This window comes from Peromyscus eremicus, chromosome 3 (assembly GCF_949786415.1).
Source record: "Peromyscus eremicus chromosome 3, PerEre_H2_v1, whole genome shotgun sequence".
In the NCBI taxonomy this organism is placed as follows: domain Eukaryota; kingdom Metazoa; phylum Chordata; class Mammalia; order Rodentia; family Cricetidae; genus Peromyscus; species Peromyscus eremicus.
This window is the reverse complement of record NC_081418.1, coordinates 19294684-19311300: the sequence shown is the minus strand read 5'-3', so window position 1 is coordinate 19311300 and position 16617 is coordinate 19294684. Positions and strand designations below refer to the sequence as shown.

At 37.2% G+C, this 16617-nt stretch overlaps 1 protein-coding gene across 2 annotated transcripts in view; it reads right to left on the bottom strand.

Annotated features, from left to right (window-relative positions):
- The window catches only part of Ppp1r9a (protein phosphatase 1 regulatory subunit 9A), a 268157-nt gene that overhangs the window by 81906 nt on the left and 169634 nt on the right, over positions 1–16617 (bottom strand). For both annotated transcript variants that reach the window (XM_059257348.1, XM_059257349.1), the window contains exon 5: positions 7825–7960. In XM_059257348.1, coding sequence (XP_059113331.1) covers positions 7825–7960 — 136 coding nt within the window. The remainder of the gene's footprint in view (positions 1–7824; positions 7961–16617) is intronic.

Genomic DNA, 16617 nt, shown 5'->3' with positions numbered 1-16617 from the left:
TGTGTCTACGGACCTACCGTCACTTGACTTTTGTCAAATATGCTAGTAATACATGCTGGAGAAAAGACAGCATCTTCATGGTGCTGGGAAGACTGGGTATCTATCTATAAGTAGAAGAGTGAAACTTGATCCTTATCTCTCACCCTGAAGAAAAAATTCAATGCCAAATGGATCAACAATCTCAACATTCAATCTGAAACTCTGAAACATCAGAGGAGATAGTAAGACGCACACATCAGAGTGTGCGGTCAGGTAAGGACTTTCTGAAGAGGAAGTAAGAAATGGAACAGACTAGCAGCCAGTGGGGCTTCATGAAACTAGAAATCTCCGTAGCACAAAGGAAACTATTATCTGACAGAAGAGGCACCCACAGAATGGGACAAAAATCTGTCTGCTGTATATCTGACGGAGTATTAATGCCCAGAATATACAAAGAACTAAAGAAAAAAAAACATAAACACCAAGAAAATAATCAATCTAACTTTAAAAATGGGCTATGGAACTTAACAGAGATCTCTAAAAAGAAGAAATACCATCAGGTAGAAAGTGTTTTGTTTTTGTTTTGCTTTTCAAGAGAGGGTTTCACTGGGTAGCCCTGGCTGTCCTTGAACTCACCCTGTAGCCCAGGCTGGCCTTGAGCTCAGAGATTCACCTGCCCCTTCCTCCCAAGTGTTGGGATTAAAGGCCTATGGCTCCACGCTCAGTGATATGAAATATCTGTAGAAGTGTACAACCTCCTAAGCCACCAGGAGAACGCAAATTAAAGCTATTCTCCAATTTTATCTTTACTTTCTTCATAGGATTTAATTCAGTTCAATTTCTTGGCTTTGTCTACTTTTCCCAGGGCTGTGGTCATTCCTGTGAAAAGTAGAAATCAACTAACTATTGATATCTGTTATTAACAAGACAATAAACTAATGGAAGATATTTATGAGCTAAGAAAGGTAGTGATACCTATGTCGCTATTGTCTCACTAAAACCAAAAGACTGAGTCCAGCTTCGGAGAGGGACCCAGAGGGCTTGGGGAGTAGATGAAGCCTAAGCAGAGCCTGAAAGGCAAATTAGGAGACATGCAAGAACAACCAAGAGTCCGTACAGTGAATGCCAGTCACGGAAGACTAAACGGGGAGCCTACTCCAGCACAGACTGCCCTCCGGAAGGCAAGCTGGCTTCCAGGGATAGAAGGGTCTATTTCTTTCTGTGATTCAGAACTTTACAAGTCTTTTGGTAAAAATTATATTCAACTTACAAACTAAGGTACTCTCAAAGTTGGAAATATCATTTATAGTTGTCCCCATGCCACCTCTTTTGACTTCAAGCTCCGTGGTTTTCAGTGTGATACAGAATCACTCAAATATGCTGCTAGGCAGACAAAGTCTATGCTTTCAGATAAACTTAGTGGCCTAGAAGGATTTGACAAAGTAGGCTTTCTGTTGTTTTTGGATCTAGTTCAGAAATGACTAATGTTATACTGTGGCAGCTAGAAAGATAGGGACAGGAAAAATATAATTAAAGACTTCCACTATAATTCTTAGGTACAAATGATGAGCATGCTGAGACAAAGGTTCCTGTCCTGACACTTGCTATCCGTGGCCCTGACTTTTCGCTACCTGTGATCAGTCTTAGACACAAAGAATATTATCGAAATTCATAATGAGGTACAGGGTGATGTTCAAGCATGGATACAGTCTTCAAAAGCATGTTTTCTAAGAATCTCATGATTCTATGTTTCAGTGGTGGAGATCAGTAAAACTTTGAGGTTTACAAACAAAACGATATAGTTAAAGAATTTTAAAGATCCAACAAAATCTCAGCCTCTCGATCACTAGGAACATTTAGCTCTGTGTTATAAGTCAGGCTCCTCTTATCATCAGTTCACGAACCTTTAACCACACATGATTCTGTTGCAAGCACCACTACTGTTATGACTATTCAAAGCTCAATAATTAATTTGGCTTGTCTACCCTGTATGTTCATCCAAACATAGAGTGAAAACTTAAGAACTCAGTATCAGAAGATTCTTCCCTTAAAAAGCAAACATTTTTAAGCAGAAAATAAATTGCTACGTATGCTGTATTACATAAATATTATACAGCCCTAAAATTGAGTTTCTTTGTAAAGTTTTCCCCTTTAATTTGAATCACAAAACATTTAAAGGGTTAGGGGTTAAATACACCCGTGGTTAAATACGAGGAAGTGAGTCCAACTTGCAGACCTGTATATAAAATGCATGTTATATTTTTCAAACCATTATTTTCAGATTATTATTCAATACACAAAACACACAGCTCCAGAAACGCTTTTCAGGGAATAGGAAGTTAATAAGACGTGTAGAATATTTAATTTCACACACTGAGCAAGAAAGTACAGATAAGCAGATTTTTCTGCCAAAAAACAAACCTTAAGGAAACGGTTGTTATTGTTATTGCAGTTGCCAGACATTCCTTGCAATTCAGCCACAGTGTTCTAAAATGTTGATAGAAACAATTAAAGAAGGCTTCCTCCTAACCCCAAGATAGCAGGGCAGAAAAACCTCGAGGTTCAAGTGGTGGCTGGACCACACACTGCCCAGTATCAAGAAGACACCGAGGTAGCTGCACCCTCAGTTCCCCAGATTACAGACACAGGATTACGTCTCTCTGCATTGTTACGTTCACAGCACTGAAAGGCTAGCAACAAACATTGCTCTCTGTCTGTTGCTCACATAGAAGAAGCTGTTTCCAACCAGCAACAGCAAACAGCCTGAGTTCAACACAGCGTCAGCCTATAATGTTTCCCCCACAAAAATGACTTTGGTGAACATTTTTTTAATACTTATGCAACCACAGTTTCCATTACAGTTTTGCTTCCAATTGTTACATGTTAACAGAAGCAATAAGAACAAAATATTCCGGTGTGTAGCTGCTTTAAATTGCATACAATACCTGAAAAGATTATAAGAGACAAAATGTCACAATATTATTAGAATATGAATTTCTAGTAACAAAAACAAATCATAAAAGAAAAGAATAAGTTGTATTTTAAGAGAGAGAGCTTTGTTTTCTGGTGACGGTTGATCATGTTATAATCTATTGCCTAAAGAGAGGTTGAAATGTCATTTGTGATAAATGACTTTACAATGTGATAAATACTCCATTATCAAAGGATTTTTAAGGAAGTAAAATAATCATATAATGTTAAAAGTACTTGCAAATTTACTCCTTTTAACTTCAGTGTGACCATATCTATTTTCTGAACCAAAGAGACTCAATTGCAGTTAATATTGTTTCCAGCCTGAGCATAAAGTACTTCAAACTACATAATGTTCTTGTGTAGAAATATAGCCAAAAATACAAACACAATCCATAAAATAAATAAAAGAACAATATCACCTAACCACTACCAGCTGAACATTGATAGCTACAGATTATAATGGGAGATTAAAATGTTGTTAAATTCTACTTGAAAATTTTACCATACAGTCAGAGTTTCATGGTATGGTGTTGACTGAGGGATTTATTGAGTCTTCCATGGTTACCTTTTAAATTGGAAAGAATGAGAGAAAGAAAGGAAGAAAGGAAGGAAGGAAGGAGGGAGAGAAAGAAAGAAGGGAGGGGGGAGGAAAAACGTCCCAGTGAGCATAATAGTTCTCTTAAGCCCAGAAATGTGATCACTGATTGCAGATGTGTATGTGTGTGAACCGTTCAGCCTTCAGATTTCCATCTCCTGCTCTTTGGGGACCCCTCCTATTCTTTGGCCTCTAGGCAGGGCCACTTGTGCTTTTCCAAATTAGAATAGTTAACAGAGAGTGCAGACACAGGAATGCACATTCAAACAGAATTGGCTGTTTGCTTATTGGAAACTCTTCTAGTTTAAATATTTGGAGAAAAGCAGAAGCAGCAGAAATTTAAATAGTTTGAGGATTATCTATACATTTCAAATTCTATTAGAGCATGACTTATAATTTCCTAAAGCGTTACAGCAGATGAACAGAGGCGTAAGTAATACACGACAATCTCTCCTTTCACAAAGGGCCAGTGTCCTTTAACAACTGCAGGAAATATTTCTCACATCCAGATGTTTCCTGTACAGCCAATTCAAGCAACCTGTCAACGTGATGTGCTCCAAGTTAAAATGAACCCTGCATAATTTGATCAAAACCATAAGGACTGCACCCTTCTGTGGGCAACCCTCATCTCAGCCCTCGCTTGCGAAGGGGCTAGTGGAACGTGGTTGCTCTTTGTGTAATCAGAGGGCTTTCTGGCTGTGTCCAGGCAAGGTCACAGGAGATATTAGCAAATAAAATGATCCTAAATTTGAAATTACAAGATGATTCTGTGAATTACAGCAGAAGTGAAAAGCCCTGTTACTGACTGTACATATTCAGGCCTGTCCTAACAAAGATACGCAAATCAATAAACTGCTCAATTATATATGAAATTAAATCAATTATTCAAGGCCCATCTATCCGCTGGATATCCCATATTGGTCCTTCTCGTTTCCCTCAATCTTGGTCATTTTACTTTTCATTAACAGAGGAAAAGAGTAAACAGAAAACAGAGATAACACTCCAATCCTCCAACTTAATATTTGGTAGCATTAATTAAAAATCTGAATCAAGTGCCAACATTGGAAGCTCTAACCGTGGAGTAAACTTTCATTGTTTGTACAGCTTTCATCTGTCCTGTGAACAGAAAATTAATGGCTGCTTTTGCCTGGGCCTGCTGTGGGAAGGCACTGTGGAACACTGAGAAAGGAGAACACTGTAAGGAATGCACAAAGGAAGTCTGACTTCAAGTAAGTCAATGTTACACAGTAGAGAGCTTCGGAATGCGACAGTTACAACTCATAAAAGGAAGAGAACATTCAACTCAATCCTTTTTGTAAAACATTTCTGTATCAATTAATCTTCTCTTTAGACTCTATGTAGATGACACTTATATACTGCTGCCTACAGTAAAGCAAGTTTTCAAGTTTTCAATGTCCCTATTATTAGAAGCACAGAACAAAGGCTCACAGACCTGAAGAATGACAAGAAACGCCATCACTCAAAACAAGAATCCTCTTAACACCTTTTGTTGCCCACTTATTCTGTGTCTGAATAGAGACAGAGCCATGAGGGGCGTCCTGTGTGCTCCACTCAAAAACAGCTCAGTGCATTGTGGGGCTCAGGTTCTGGGGCCAGGGAGAGAGCATGGGTCTGAAATCTGCTAACCACTAGCTGAACAGCGAGAAAAAAAAACCTTGGTTACTGGATTTGTAGGGGAAAAAAAAATCTCTCTCTAGGGCTTTAAAGGTTCAGTGAGACTGACTCCTAGAAAAGTTTATGATCACAGTTTTACTCACTCTTTTCCCCAAAAAACACATGCTCAAGTGCCAATGAACTCTATTTGCTTTTCTCAAATAAATAAGTAAATAAAATCCACACACCAAGCAGAAACTTGGTATGAGACATGTTCCTAAGTATAACTGTTCAGCAGATTCTTTCATTTATTCAAACTATAAAATTAGGAAGAAAATCATTTTCCATCTCCCCCCTTTCTTTTTCCCTCTTCTCTGTCTTCCCTCCTTCCTCCTCTCCTCCCTCCTTCCCTATCTCTGTTTCTTACACACACACACACACACACACACATACACACACACACGGGAGGGGGGATAAAGGGGAGAGAGAGAGACAGAGAGACAGAGACAGAGACACACACAGAGAGAGAGAGAGAGAGAGAGAGAGAGAGAGAGAGACAGACAGACAGACAGACAGACAGACAGACTTTAGAAGCTTATATTGAAACTTTCAGGGGGCTAAATGTGATCAACCAGTTCCTCAAAGTACCTGGAAGAAACATGATCTCAGATACACAACTTTTACTGGAAGAGCTTTAAAATGACTGGATTATCTTAGTGCCCCTCCCTTACTTGGAGACCTAGTCTCTTTAGTTAAACACAGGGAAACAAAACAAAATCAACACCATATCGGGCAGACCTTGACTCAAGCTCTTCGGGTCTCCTGCCTGGGCTTCCCCAGGGCTGGGCTGCTCTGCAGGCTCCCACACCCAGGCCTAGTGGGATGCTTACTGAGGGCGGACCGTTAGCCACTAGCAGGAGTTCTGAGATGTAGTCCAACCCCTGTACAGCCAACGACACAGCAGCACCCAGCCTTACTGGGCCTCTTCTTTCTCAAACACCTGATGTCTCCATAGTCCTCAGACTTTCAGGTACAAAAACTCTTTTATCAGAGTAGAGAAGAAAAAATCTAAACCTGTAGAAAACGATTCTCTAATTCTACAGCAGGCTTACAGCCTAGATGCCTCTAATCCAGCATAAAACACTAGAGCAGGGAATTGAAACCTAGGCCAAATATTTGAGGAGATCTTGTGTTTAGTTTCCAAATCTTAGATAATGTGTTTTTAGACTTGGTATTCCAGTACAATAAGAAAATTCTTGCCAAATATACTCCCCAAGTACAAAACAAAATGGAGGACATAACGCTAAGAGACAATTTCAGTCATGGACAAGGTCTCCACTATATTTTTCTTTGATCGAAACTTAATGGATGCCAAGTACGGTGGCTCACACTTGTAATCCCAGAAGCAGGGAAATTGAGGGGAAAAAGGTTGCTATGAGTTCAAAGACAACCTGGGCCAGCTTGCGCATAGTGAGAACCTGTCTCAAGAAACAAACAAAAATAGAACAAAACAAAATGTTAATTGATATGCAACCTGCAATTTTGTAATATAACAAATGGAGAATGTGCTCTCATTATACCACAAACAAATGAAAATTTAATATACATTTGGGTTAAGACATGGTAAATTAAATATACATGAAAAAGACTCAATGTCCACTCATTAATTTCTTTCTGTGTCTTAGATGAAAGCAAAAACATAGTCTGGATAAATAACATATTCAGATGTGCACAAGTTAAAGGTCTGAAATATCACTGTGCTATATCAGCTGACATAAAGAATATTTATTTTATCTGAGCATTTACACGTTTATGAAGTATGAAACACTACAACTAAACTGTTGATGAATCTTTTGACACGCCAATATGAAACATGCGCATACTTGAATGTGTTTGTAATAAAGTGTGTTGTCCCAGCCCATCAGTGTGCACTTGGCATTGACATTAGAAACAGACCAGCGTCTGTGTCTCATTACAGCACACAAGGGTTCCGGAGAGCCGTGTCCACTGGGGGGTTAGTGTTGACTCATTTACTTGATCTTCTGCAGAGCTCAGGATGTAAGATCATTCCAATATGTACCTGTGCCATGGGACATGGACTAGCGAAAATGCTCTGCTCTGCGTTATGTTAGCACAGATCCCTCTGAGCACATCCAAAAAACTTTCTCTTCCTGGGGTGAGGGGGAGCCTCTGGAGAACCTCAGTCATCTCCGGTGCTTCTCTGTCTATGTTTGTGTGTGTGTGTGTGTGTGTGTGTGTGTGTGTGTGTGTGTGTGTGTTCATTTAAATGTTTTACTGATTGTTCCAAAGGGAAAAAAGTATTACATACTATTTTAGAACATTTGGAAACAATCGAAAACATATAAAGCAGAAAGAAAAACCATCTAATTCCAATATTACAGACAGCCATAATTTATATGGGTTCTGCTTTTTTCTATGAATTGCTTTTCAATGGTGTGTTAAAAGTTAAGACTGATTTGCTTCCACAGTGTTCCAGATACCATGAATCAATTTATAAGAGAATATCAGGTACAAGTGGTATTTCTTTCCCAAGAGGTCATACTTCAGCTCAGTGGAGACCACATCCTTAGGAAACTGCAAAGAGCCTGTGATACAGGAGCAACATGGTGAGAAGTTCAGGAAGAAGCAGTTGTGGTCCCTACCTCATCATCATCAGCATCGTACTGGGCATAGTGGCGCTCGAGCAGCTCCCTCTGGCGCCTCTCCTGCTCCAGGGTTTGGCTTATCAACTGGGCAACCTCGCTCACTTGTCCTGGTTTTTCTCGCCCAATAACAAACCTGTGGAAAGGTTAACAGAGGGTAATGCAGTCACAATTAGTCAGCTAAGGAGAGTGGCCACACTCAAGCCAGAGCAAAGTCTATTTAGACTAAAAAGTACTATGACCCATGTACTTCATATAGCTAAGAGATGATAGGTTTACTCAGCTAGGGTTACACACACAGCTAAGCTAAGAAAAAGAAAGGTGAGAATAGAGGACCATCCACAAAGAATTAACACTCATGAAAGTCATCACAGATGTAATCTTTCCTGCAGTACTTGACACACTTTGATGACTTAAGAAATGGAGGCTAGCCGGGCGGTGGTGGTGCACGCCTTTAATCCCAGCACTCGGGAGGCAGAGCCAGGCGGATCTCTGTGAGTTCGAGGCCAGCCTGGGCTACCAAGTGAGTTCCAGGAAAGGCGCAAAGCTACACAGAGAAACCCTGTCTCGAAAAACCAAAAAAATAAAATAAAATAAAATAAAAATAAGAAATGGAGGCTAGCACATTGTCTCCTGTACCTGAGGATCTAAAACATTTCCATAAAAATGTCCCATAATATTGCAAAAACTGCCTGGAAAACATTTTGCAGGAGACCCTTGCACTGGGTGGCTAGTGGAGGGACACTGACTTTTGCTGAATTACTAAGACTTTGGTGACAAAGAGGAAAAATAGAAGAGTTTTGTTGTAATCTGATTTAAAGAGAAAAAATATAGAAAAAGGTGGTATACTAACCCAAGGTGTGTGTGTGTGTGTGTGTGTGTGTGTGTATGTGTGTGTGAAGATGTTAGGAAGACCGTGGTTCAAGAAATAATGGGAAAACATCTGTTGATATGAACTTGTATAAGATGCTAAATTAAAAGAAATAAACTGGAAAAACACTAACTTTCTGTAAGCCACATCATTTATGATCAGCCCTTGTCAGTATAACATGTTTTATTTAACATGGTATATCCTTTCACATTAATATATAATTCTATTTTTCAAAAGTGAAAATAATGTGTACAGTATATGGTTTCTAAATATCACTTAGCATCATTATTTTAAATGTGATGCTTACTCCTTTTTATACTTAATTGATAAATATCCCTTGACTATAGGATGTGGTTTTATTCAATCTTAAACCACGTGGATCACCATTTTCTGCATAAGGACACTGAAGACCAATTTTTTTTTGTTCTTAGATTTTTCTAGTTAATTGCCTTTCCAAAACACTTTCACGTAGTATCAAACAAGACTTGGCTTGGAATTAAGTTCAGATGTTCATTATCTCAATAACATTTGGGAATTAAGTATAAAAAAGATCCTATAGATTTTCTTTGTCAAGTATAATTCATATTCAGTAAGACACATCTTTTTTCAATGTTTGGTTCAATAAGAATGACAAGTACATAGGCCTGTGATCACTATATCAATGAAAATATGGAATCCTCTGTCAACCAAAGCATTTCTTCACATTGCTTTCTAGAAAATCTCATCATTCTGGTTCCACATTAATCTTCTGGAGTTTCACTTAATGGAACTGCCGTGTCTAGTGAATGGGATATACATTTGGCAGATGTATTCTTCTATTGATCGTTCTAAAATTTAGGTGGATTTTAGATATTACGCATCAAGTTACTATCAACATTTTGTGAGCCTTTATAGACATGTTTTCATTCTCCTTTAACTAATAATTAATAATGGAGTTGAGTCAGATGGTAAATGCATGTGTAAATTTTCACAGAGTTGCCAACTTGTCTTCTGAAGAGATGGGGACATTTCATTGTCTCTTCACAATGCACAAGATCCACATCTGCTGCACAGCTTCACCGACAGCCAGTGCAGCAGTCCTCTGAAGCATCAGCCATTCTGGTGGTTTACCTGCTGGTATCAATGCTCTCAGGACAATGAAATAATTATTCACATTTTACCATTCATAATTCTTTTACGGAATTTTTTTCAAAAGTTTTGTCCACTTTCAAAAATTGAGTTGTTTATTTTTATGATTTTGGTAAAAATGACTCTTAATATGTTTTGGTACATATTCTTGTCTATGTATCTTGCAGATATGTATATATACACAAAATGTACAATCTGTGTTTAATCTATTATACTCTACCAGTTTATGCTGCCCCATCTCAGCTTTGCAAATTATGTCTATGATTTTTTTTAAAAAAACTATCATCAGTTTCTGCTTCAACAGATGACCATCTACAAAATCATGTGGAGATGAATTCACATTTACTATGTGATGGAGTTGTCAAATCTTTTCAGCATCTATTTGTCAACACAATAATAGATATACACCTGCTGATGGCATACTGAGTAGATTTTAATGATAAATTGTTGAATCACACACACACAAAAATGATATCTTTCAATGAATTCTAATTCCTAAATTTTTTCCCCTACTTTCTGATTAAGTCTTTTTTTCCTTCTCTTTTCTTTAATTTAAAATTTCTTCTTAAAGTTAAATTTAATTTTTAGGCATAAAGTGTTACAAGGGGTGGTTTCTTTCTTTCCAAACAGCTGATGATTTCAACACCATTTGTTAAAGTCTGTTCTTTTCAAACACTGAATTACTTGACTACACTGTGGCAAATCAGTTGATTCTACGTTTGTGGGATGATTTCTGGACTTTGCAGTCTGTTCCATTGAGATGTGTTTACAATTCCACCAATACAACACTTCTATGACTATTATATAGTAAATCTTGAAACTAAATGATGAGTTCTTGACCTCTGCGTGTCTTTCCTCTGCATTTGCATATAGACTTTATAATCAGCTGGCCACTTTCTCCAGGAAAGCACACCAGGTTTCATCTGGAATTGCTTTGAAAAGGCATCTTGTTAATATGAGCTTATCTGATCCATAAACATGGGACATCTCAATCTTTAATCATTACTTTCTCAGATCACAGGCCTTCAGAAATTTTTGTTTTATTTACAAGTAGTTTGTGTTTTCTGTAGTAAGTGTGATATTATTTTTTAAATTTTAGAATGCTGAAATGCAATTGAATCATAAATCCTGGCCTTGTCTTCTATAATCCAGCTAAAGTCAAGTACTATTTCTATGAGTGTTCTGTAGATCCCTTAGCATTTTTTAAATAAGACTGCATCCACCATTGAGAAACACATTCTGCCTTGTTCCCTCCCTCTTCTGTGTCCGACTGCACATATTAGTAAGGGCTGACAGCATCTTTGCATTGTTTCCTATTCTAAAATGAGAACTCTGAATTGCCGAGAGATACACAGGATGATGTAACTAAAGTTATTATAGTCTCTACAATAAGATACTTAAAGTCAGCCGGGCAGTGGTGGCGCACACCTTTAATCCCAGCACTCGGGAGGCAGAGCCAGGCAGATCTCTGTGAGTTCGAGGCCAGCCTGGTCTACAAAGTGAGTTCCAAGAAAGGTGCAAAACTACACAGAGAAACCCTGTCTCGAAAAACCTAAAAAAAAAAAAAAAAAAGATACTTAAAGTCTTCAGTGTGTTAAATTAATCTTGATAACTGAATTCATTATGTTTTGATAAATATGTTTATCAGAAATTGTGACTCATATTACACATATAAAGAAATTTTTAAAAACTTCATGTCCTAGAACAGCTGTTTTAGACAAGCCTAGACTGGCCTTTTATGTGTGTTTTAAAAAAGACTTGTTTATTTTATGTGTTTGAATGTTATTTCTGCATATATGTCTGTGCATTGTGTATGTGCCTGTTGCCCACAGGAGCCAGAAGATCAGATTCTGTGGAACTGTGGTTATGGGTGGTTATAAGTCATCACGTGGGTGCTGAGAAGTAAACCCCAGTCCTCTGGAGGAGCATCAATTACTCTTTGTTGTGAAATATTTAACTATGCAAAAATGTGCTGCATTTGTTTAATTATGTAAGGATGTGTTGCTGTTTTACCTTGCCTGCCTAAGGCACCTGACTGGTCTAATAAAAAGCTGAATGGCCAATAGTAAGGGAGGAGGTATAGGCGGAACTTCCAGGCAGGAAGAGGAAGTAGGAGGAATTTAGGCTTGGGAAGAAGAAAGAAAAGGAGACAACAGGGAGACACAGGGACCAGCCACCCAGGCATGGAGAAAAGCAGAATGAAAGAAAGGCAAAAAGCTCTGAGGCAAAATGTAGATGAATAGAAAGAGGTTAAATTAAGTTAAGAGAACTGGTGAGACAAGCCTAAGCTAAGACTGAGCATTCATAATTAGTAATAAGTCTCCATGTCTTTATTTGGGAACTGGTTGGTGGCCCAAAGAAAAAGTCAACTATAGTTCTAAACCACTTAGTCATCTCTCCAGCCCTTTTCGTGTATTGTTGTTGTTGTTGTTTGTTTGTTTGTTTGTTTGTTTTTGAGATAGGGTCTCCCTATCCAGCTCTGACTGGCTTGGAGCTCACTATATAGACTAGGCTGGCCTCAAACTCACAACGAACATCCTGCCTCTACCTCCTAAGTGCTGAGATTAGAGGTGTGCACCACCACGCACATATTTTTTGTGTTTTTAAATAGACCACATAGTTAGGCTTAAAGTGCTATAAAGTAACAGAGTAATAAACAAAACACACACTAATTAAAAACATTATGCAAGCTCAAAGTAAAGAATAGAATTCAAATTCATTTAGCCCATCCATTTTAATGTTAATTTGTAAATAATTTGATCTATAAACACACTGTATTTATGTAATTTCTCCCCCTCCTACTCTTCTTCAACTCCTCCCCTGCCACCCAAACTCCTCTTGAATTCATGATCTCTTTTGTAATTATTGTTTAATACATAGTACATACACAGACACACACACACACACACAAACAAAAAACTATGTCTACTGAGTCAAATTAGCATTGGCCATATAGACTTGGAAAACCCATTAGGTGTCTTGTCCCTATAGAAAACTGATTATCACTTCCTCAGCAGCTACTGGCTGCCTACAGCTCCTTACCTAGAGGTAGGGCCTTATGAAATTTTCCCTCATTTGTACTGGTCATTTAAGCAAAAATTCTTTACCTTCATCTGGAAATTACATGTTCAGATCTTGAGGAGTAAGAATGTTTACTGAAAATGAAAAAATGCTTTCTCAGAAAGTTTTCTCAATGAATTTTACAGAGAAAATAAAATTTGGAACTTGTCTTCTGGTCGAACATTTGAATATGTTGTTGCTAACTCTAAAGATGAATGAAGGTCTTGATAAAACCTTATGAGGTATTTTACTTGGAAAATTATAAAAATAACAAAAGCCCAAACAATAGCATAATATATATTGTAGTAATAAATTATGTAATCACAAAATATAATTGAAAACTCTAACATGATATGTTTCCATCTTAAAAAATCACCACTATTTCCAAAGCCAGAATTATTTATGATAAAGCTAATATGAATGAGTCACATTTGATCAAAATTTCACAGAAAATAAAGACCACCCAATATTTCATAAGAAACCAGCATTTTAAATCATAAGGGAACTTTTGCTTAATATCAGAGCTTTCTGAATTCACTTACATAATTTAACACAATGTACTATTTGTCCAATGCTAGTTTAGATGAAAAATCATCTCATAGTTTAATGAAACAGAAATGATTTGGAATTGTCTATAAGACAGATAACAGATCTCACTAAATGGTTTCACTTCTAAACATGCTAATGTACACATGCTTGTTCATCTAGGCAGCTTTTCTGAGCCACGGTAGAAGACTGTGGCTACATGCATCTTTAAAGTCTAGTATGAAGCATGCCATAGATCTGTTGTAATAGAACACCATCCTTTTAAGTATGACCCAGAGTTAAAACATGCAAAAGTGGAAACAACCTACTCTCTCTCTCTGCCTCACTTTCCTCATGTGAAAATTGTGTCTGAACTCATGCATCTGGGAGAGTGAGCAAGAATAAAATACAGTTCACACAAGAGAGAACTGAGATGCATGAAAATCATGAGAAAACCAACTTGTTAAAAATGTTAACATTCAAATCACCTTTCTATACATTTCTACATTTGTCCTAGGCTAAACTATGTTCATAAATACATAAAAGACTAGATTATGTATACAAACTACCAAATGCAGAATTCAACAGGAAATGTAAAATTTAGCATGTTTATTTCAGTTATGGAGTAAGAGTATGAATATTTTGAAATAGTACATTTTAAGTGATAAAAGCATTTCGAAAAAAAAATGGTTTTGATAATAAAATTCCACCAAGTATAGAAGCCACATTGGTTCTGTGACTTTGGATATGTCAGTATTTCTAAGTATTAGTTTTATATTTGTAAAATGAGCACAATAAGTACAATAAATATTATAAAAATCCATACAAAAAATTCAAGCCTTTGGTTCTCTGAGAACACCTGGTAACTGTTTACTGTTGCTCTTAATGCAGATTATGCACCATTATTCCATGTATTTGAATGTATTTTCATGTTTACTGCGACCCCATCCTAATTCTTTCCTAATTAATCATAGTTATAAAAACAATTTTGAGTTAAGCACAAGAAAAGCATAAAATAATTCGCTGAAAGAAGTTAAATATTAGGGAAAGGGCTGAATGCAGGTCATGGACATGAGTAAAGAAAGCTGGCATAAAGCTAAATGTTTTTCTAGTTCTAACTGTCATGGATTATTTTTGTTATTGTTTTGGGTGGTGGATAAGTACCTAAAACATATTTGATAGTAAAAGTGTAAAATGCAATGTGAAGCTCTGTGGCTTATGTTTTGATTGGCTATTCTAACCATATAGATCATTAAAGATGTACAGACAGGCTTTGGTTAATTTTGGTGTGTGGTATTTTTTTCATTTTTTTTATGATAAAATTTATTTTTAAAAGGATGCTCAGAAGATTTTTGTTTCTGTTTACTAGTTATATACAAAATATGGATCACACAATTAGCTTATTCATCTTTTGCAGTGGTAGGGACTGCATGGCCAACATTCCCATTGAACTGGAACCCCCGTTTTCAGGATCAATTTCAACTGAATTTTAAAACTTTCAAATACATAATAACTAAGCCACCAAGTTCTCTCCACACATTTCTCCATCAACCGATGTTCTTGTACAGCTCATTTACGTCATCTACATTATTTCCAGCTAAAGTGACAGTATATGTGTTAGCAAACTGGCCTGCTTACAAGCTTCAAGTTTAAGAGGAAAAAAAAAATTCTCTTAACACTTCTTGTATTTTTTTACTTCACCATTCACTGAAAGTTGCATTGATTTTGAATGGTAAAGAATAAAGCAGGCTATTAAAATTTAAATAAAATGAATTAAAAATCGAGAATTTTCATGATTGAGCAATTGCAATTGTTTTAGTGTTCTATCGTTGTAGAGACACCATGACCATAGTAATTCTTTTTCTTTTCTTTTCTTTTTTTTTTTTTTTTTTTTTTCCCGAGACAGGGTTTCTCTGTATAGCTTTGCACCTTTCCTGGAACTCACTCTGTAGCCCAGGCTGGCGTCAAACTCACAGAGATCCACCTGCCTCTGCCTCCCGAGTGCTGGGATTAAAGGCATGCGTCACCACCACCTGGCGACCATGGTAATTCTTATAAAGGAAAGCATTTAATTAAGGCTTGCAATCATGGCAGCACACAGGCAGACATAGTGCTGGAGAAAGAGCTGAGAGGTCTAAATCCAGATGTCGTAGGCATCTTCCTCAGGAAGGGAGAGGCATAGGAACTGGCTTGTTCTCTTGAAACCTGAAAGCCCACCCCCTCAGTGACACACTTCCTCCAACAAGGCCACATCCACTACAACAAGGCCACACCTCCTAATCCCTCTGAAGTAGTGCCACTCCCTAATAACCATATATATGTGTGTGTGTGTGTGTGTGTGTGTGTGTGTGTATGTGTGTGTATACATGTAATAAACAGAGGCAAATAAACAAGTTATTTTTATTGTCATCTATTATGAAGCCAAGCAATGTGCATGTTCTACTTATTGGCATTTACATGTCCACAATACACGGGATTCTTTTGATTCCTTTATTAAATTTTTTGGTGAGCTGTCAAAATGTAAGCAGCCCTAACATTGACTTTACAATTAGCTAGGCTAAAATTGCAAATATCCTAGACATTCTGTGTGAACAACATGAGAGGATAAGTGGAAAATGATAGTTTATAAATGCCTGGCTTTCAGAAATAAGTTCTAATTAGAATGATCTCTAGTCAAAAATGGCACACAAGTAATATTAAAATTTTAAATCTTAATGTACATCTAAGCTTAAAGTGTAAAAATGGGAAAACTGTACCAGTTTACCGCCAATACTTCTTGTAAATAAATTCCTTTACTAAATATTTTAAACAAGTACTTATTTTGTATAAAAGCCTGAATATTAAGTATTTTAATAATAAAAACAGAGGCACAGATCTGACACTTAAGCATCCTGGCAGTGGGTCACAGATCATACAATGCTTTTTGAGAGCTTTGTAAACTTTATTCCCCACCCCCCGCACCGCCCCCAATGTGGCATTTGTATGTCCTTTCTCTGAAACGAACAGCTCTTAAAATATTTAACTGGAAGACACTAAGCAAGTGATGGCAAACTGATCACGAGTCACTTCCAGTCAGGCTTGGGGACAGCAGGGATTGAGGACACACCAAGTCTCCGGCTCTTATTCACTACATACACTTACATACTCTTTTTTTCCATGTTTGGGTTAGGTTAACGTAAATTTATATATATTTATAAATAGCTAAAAAA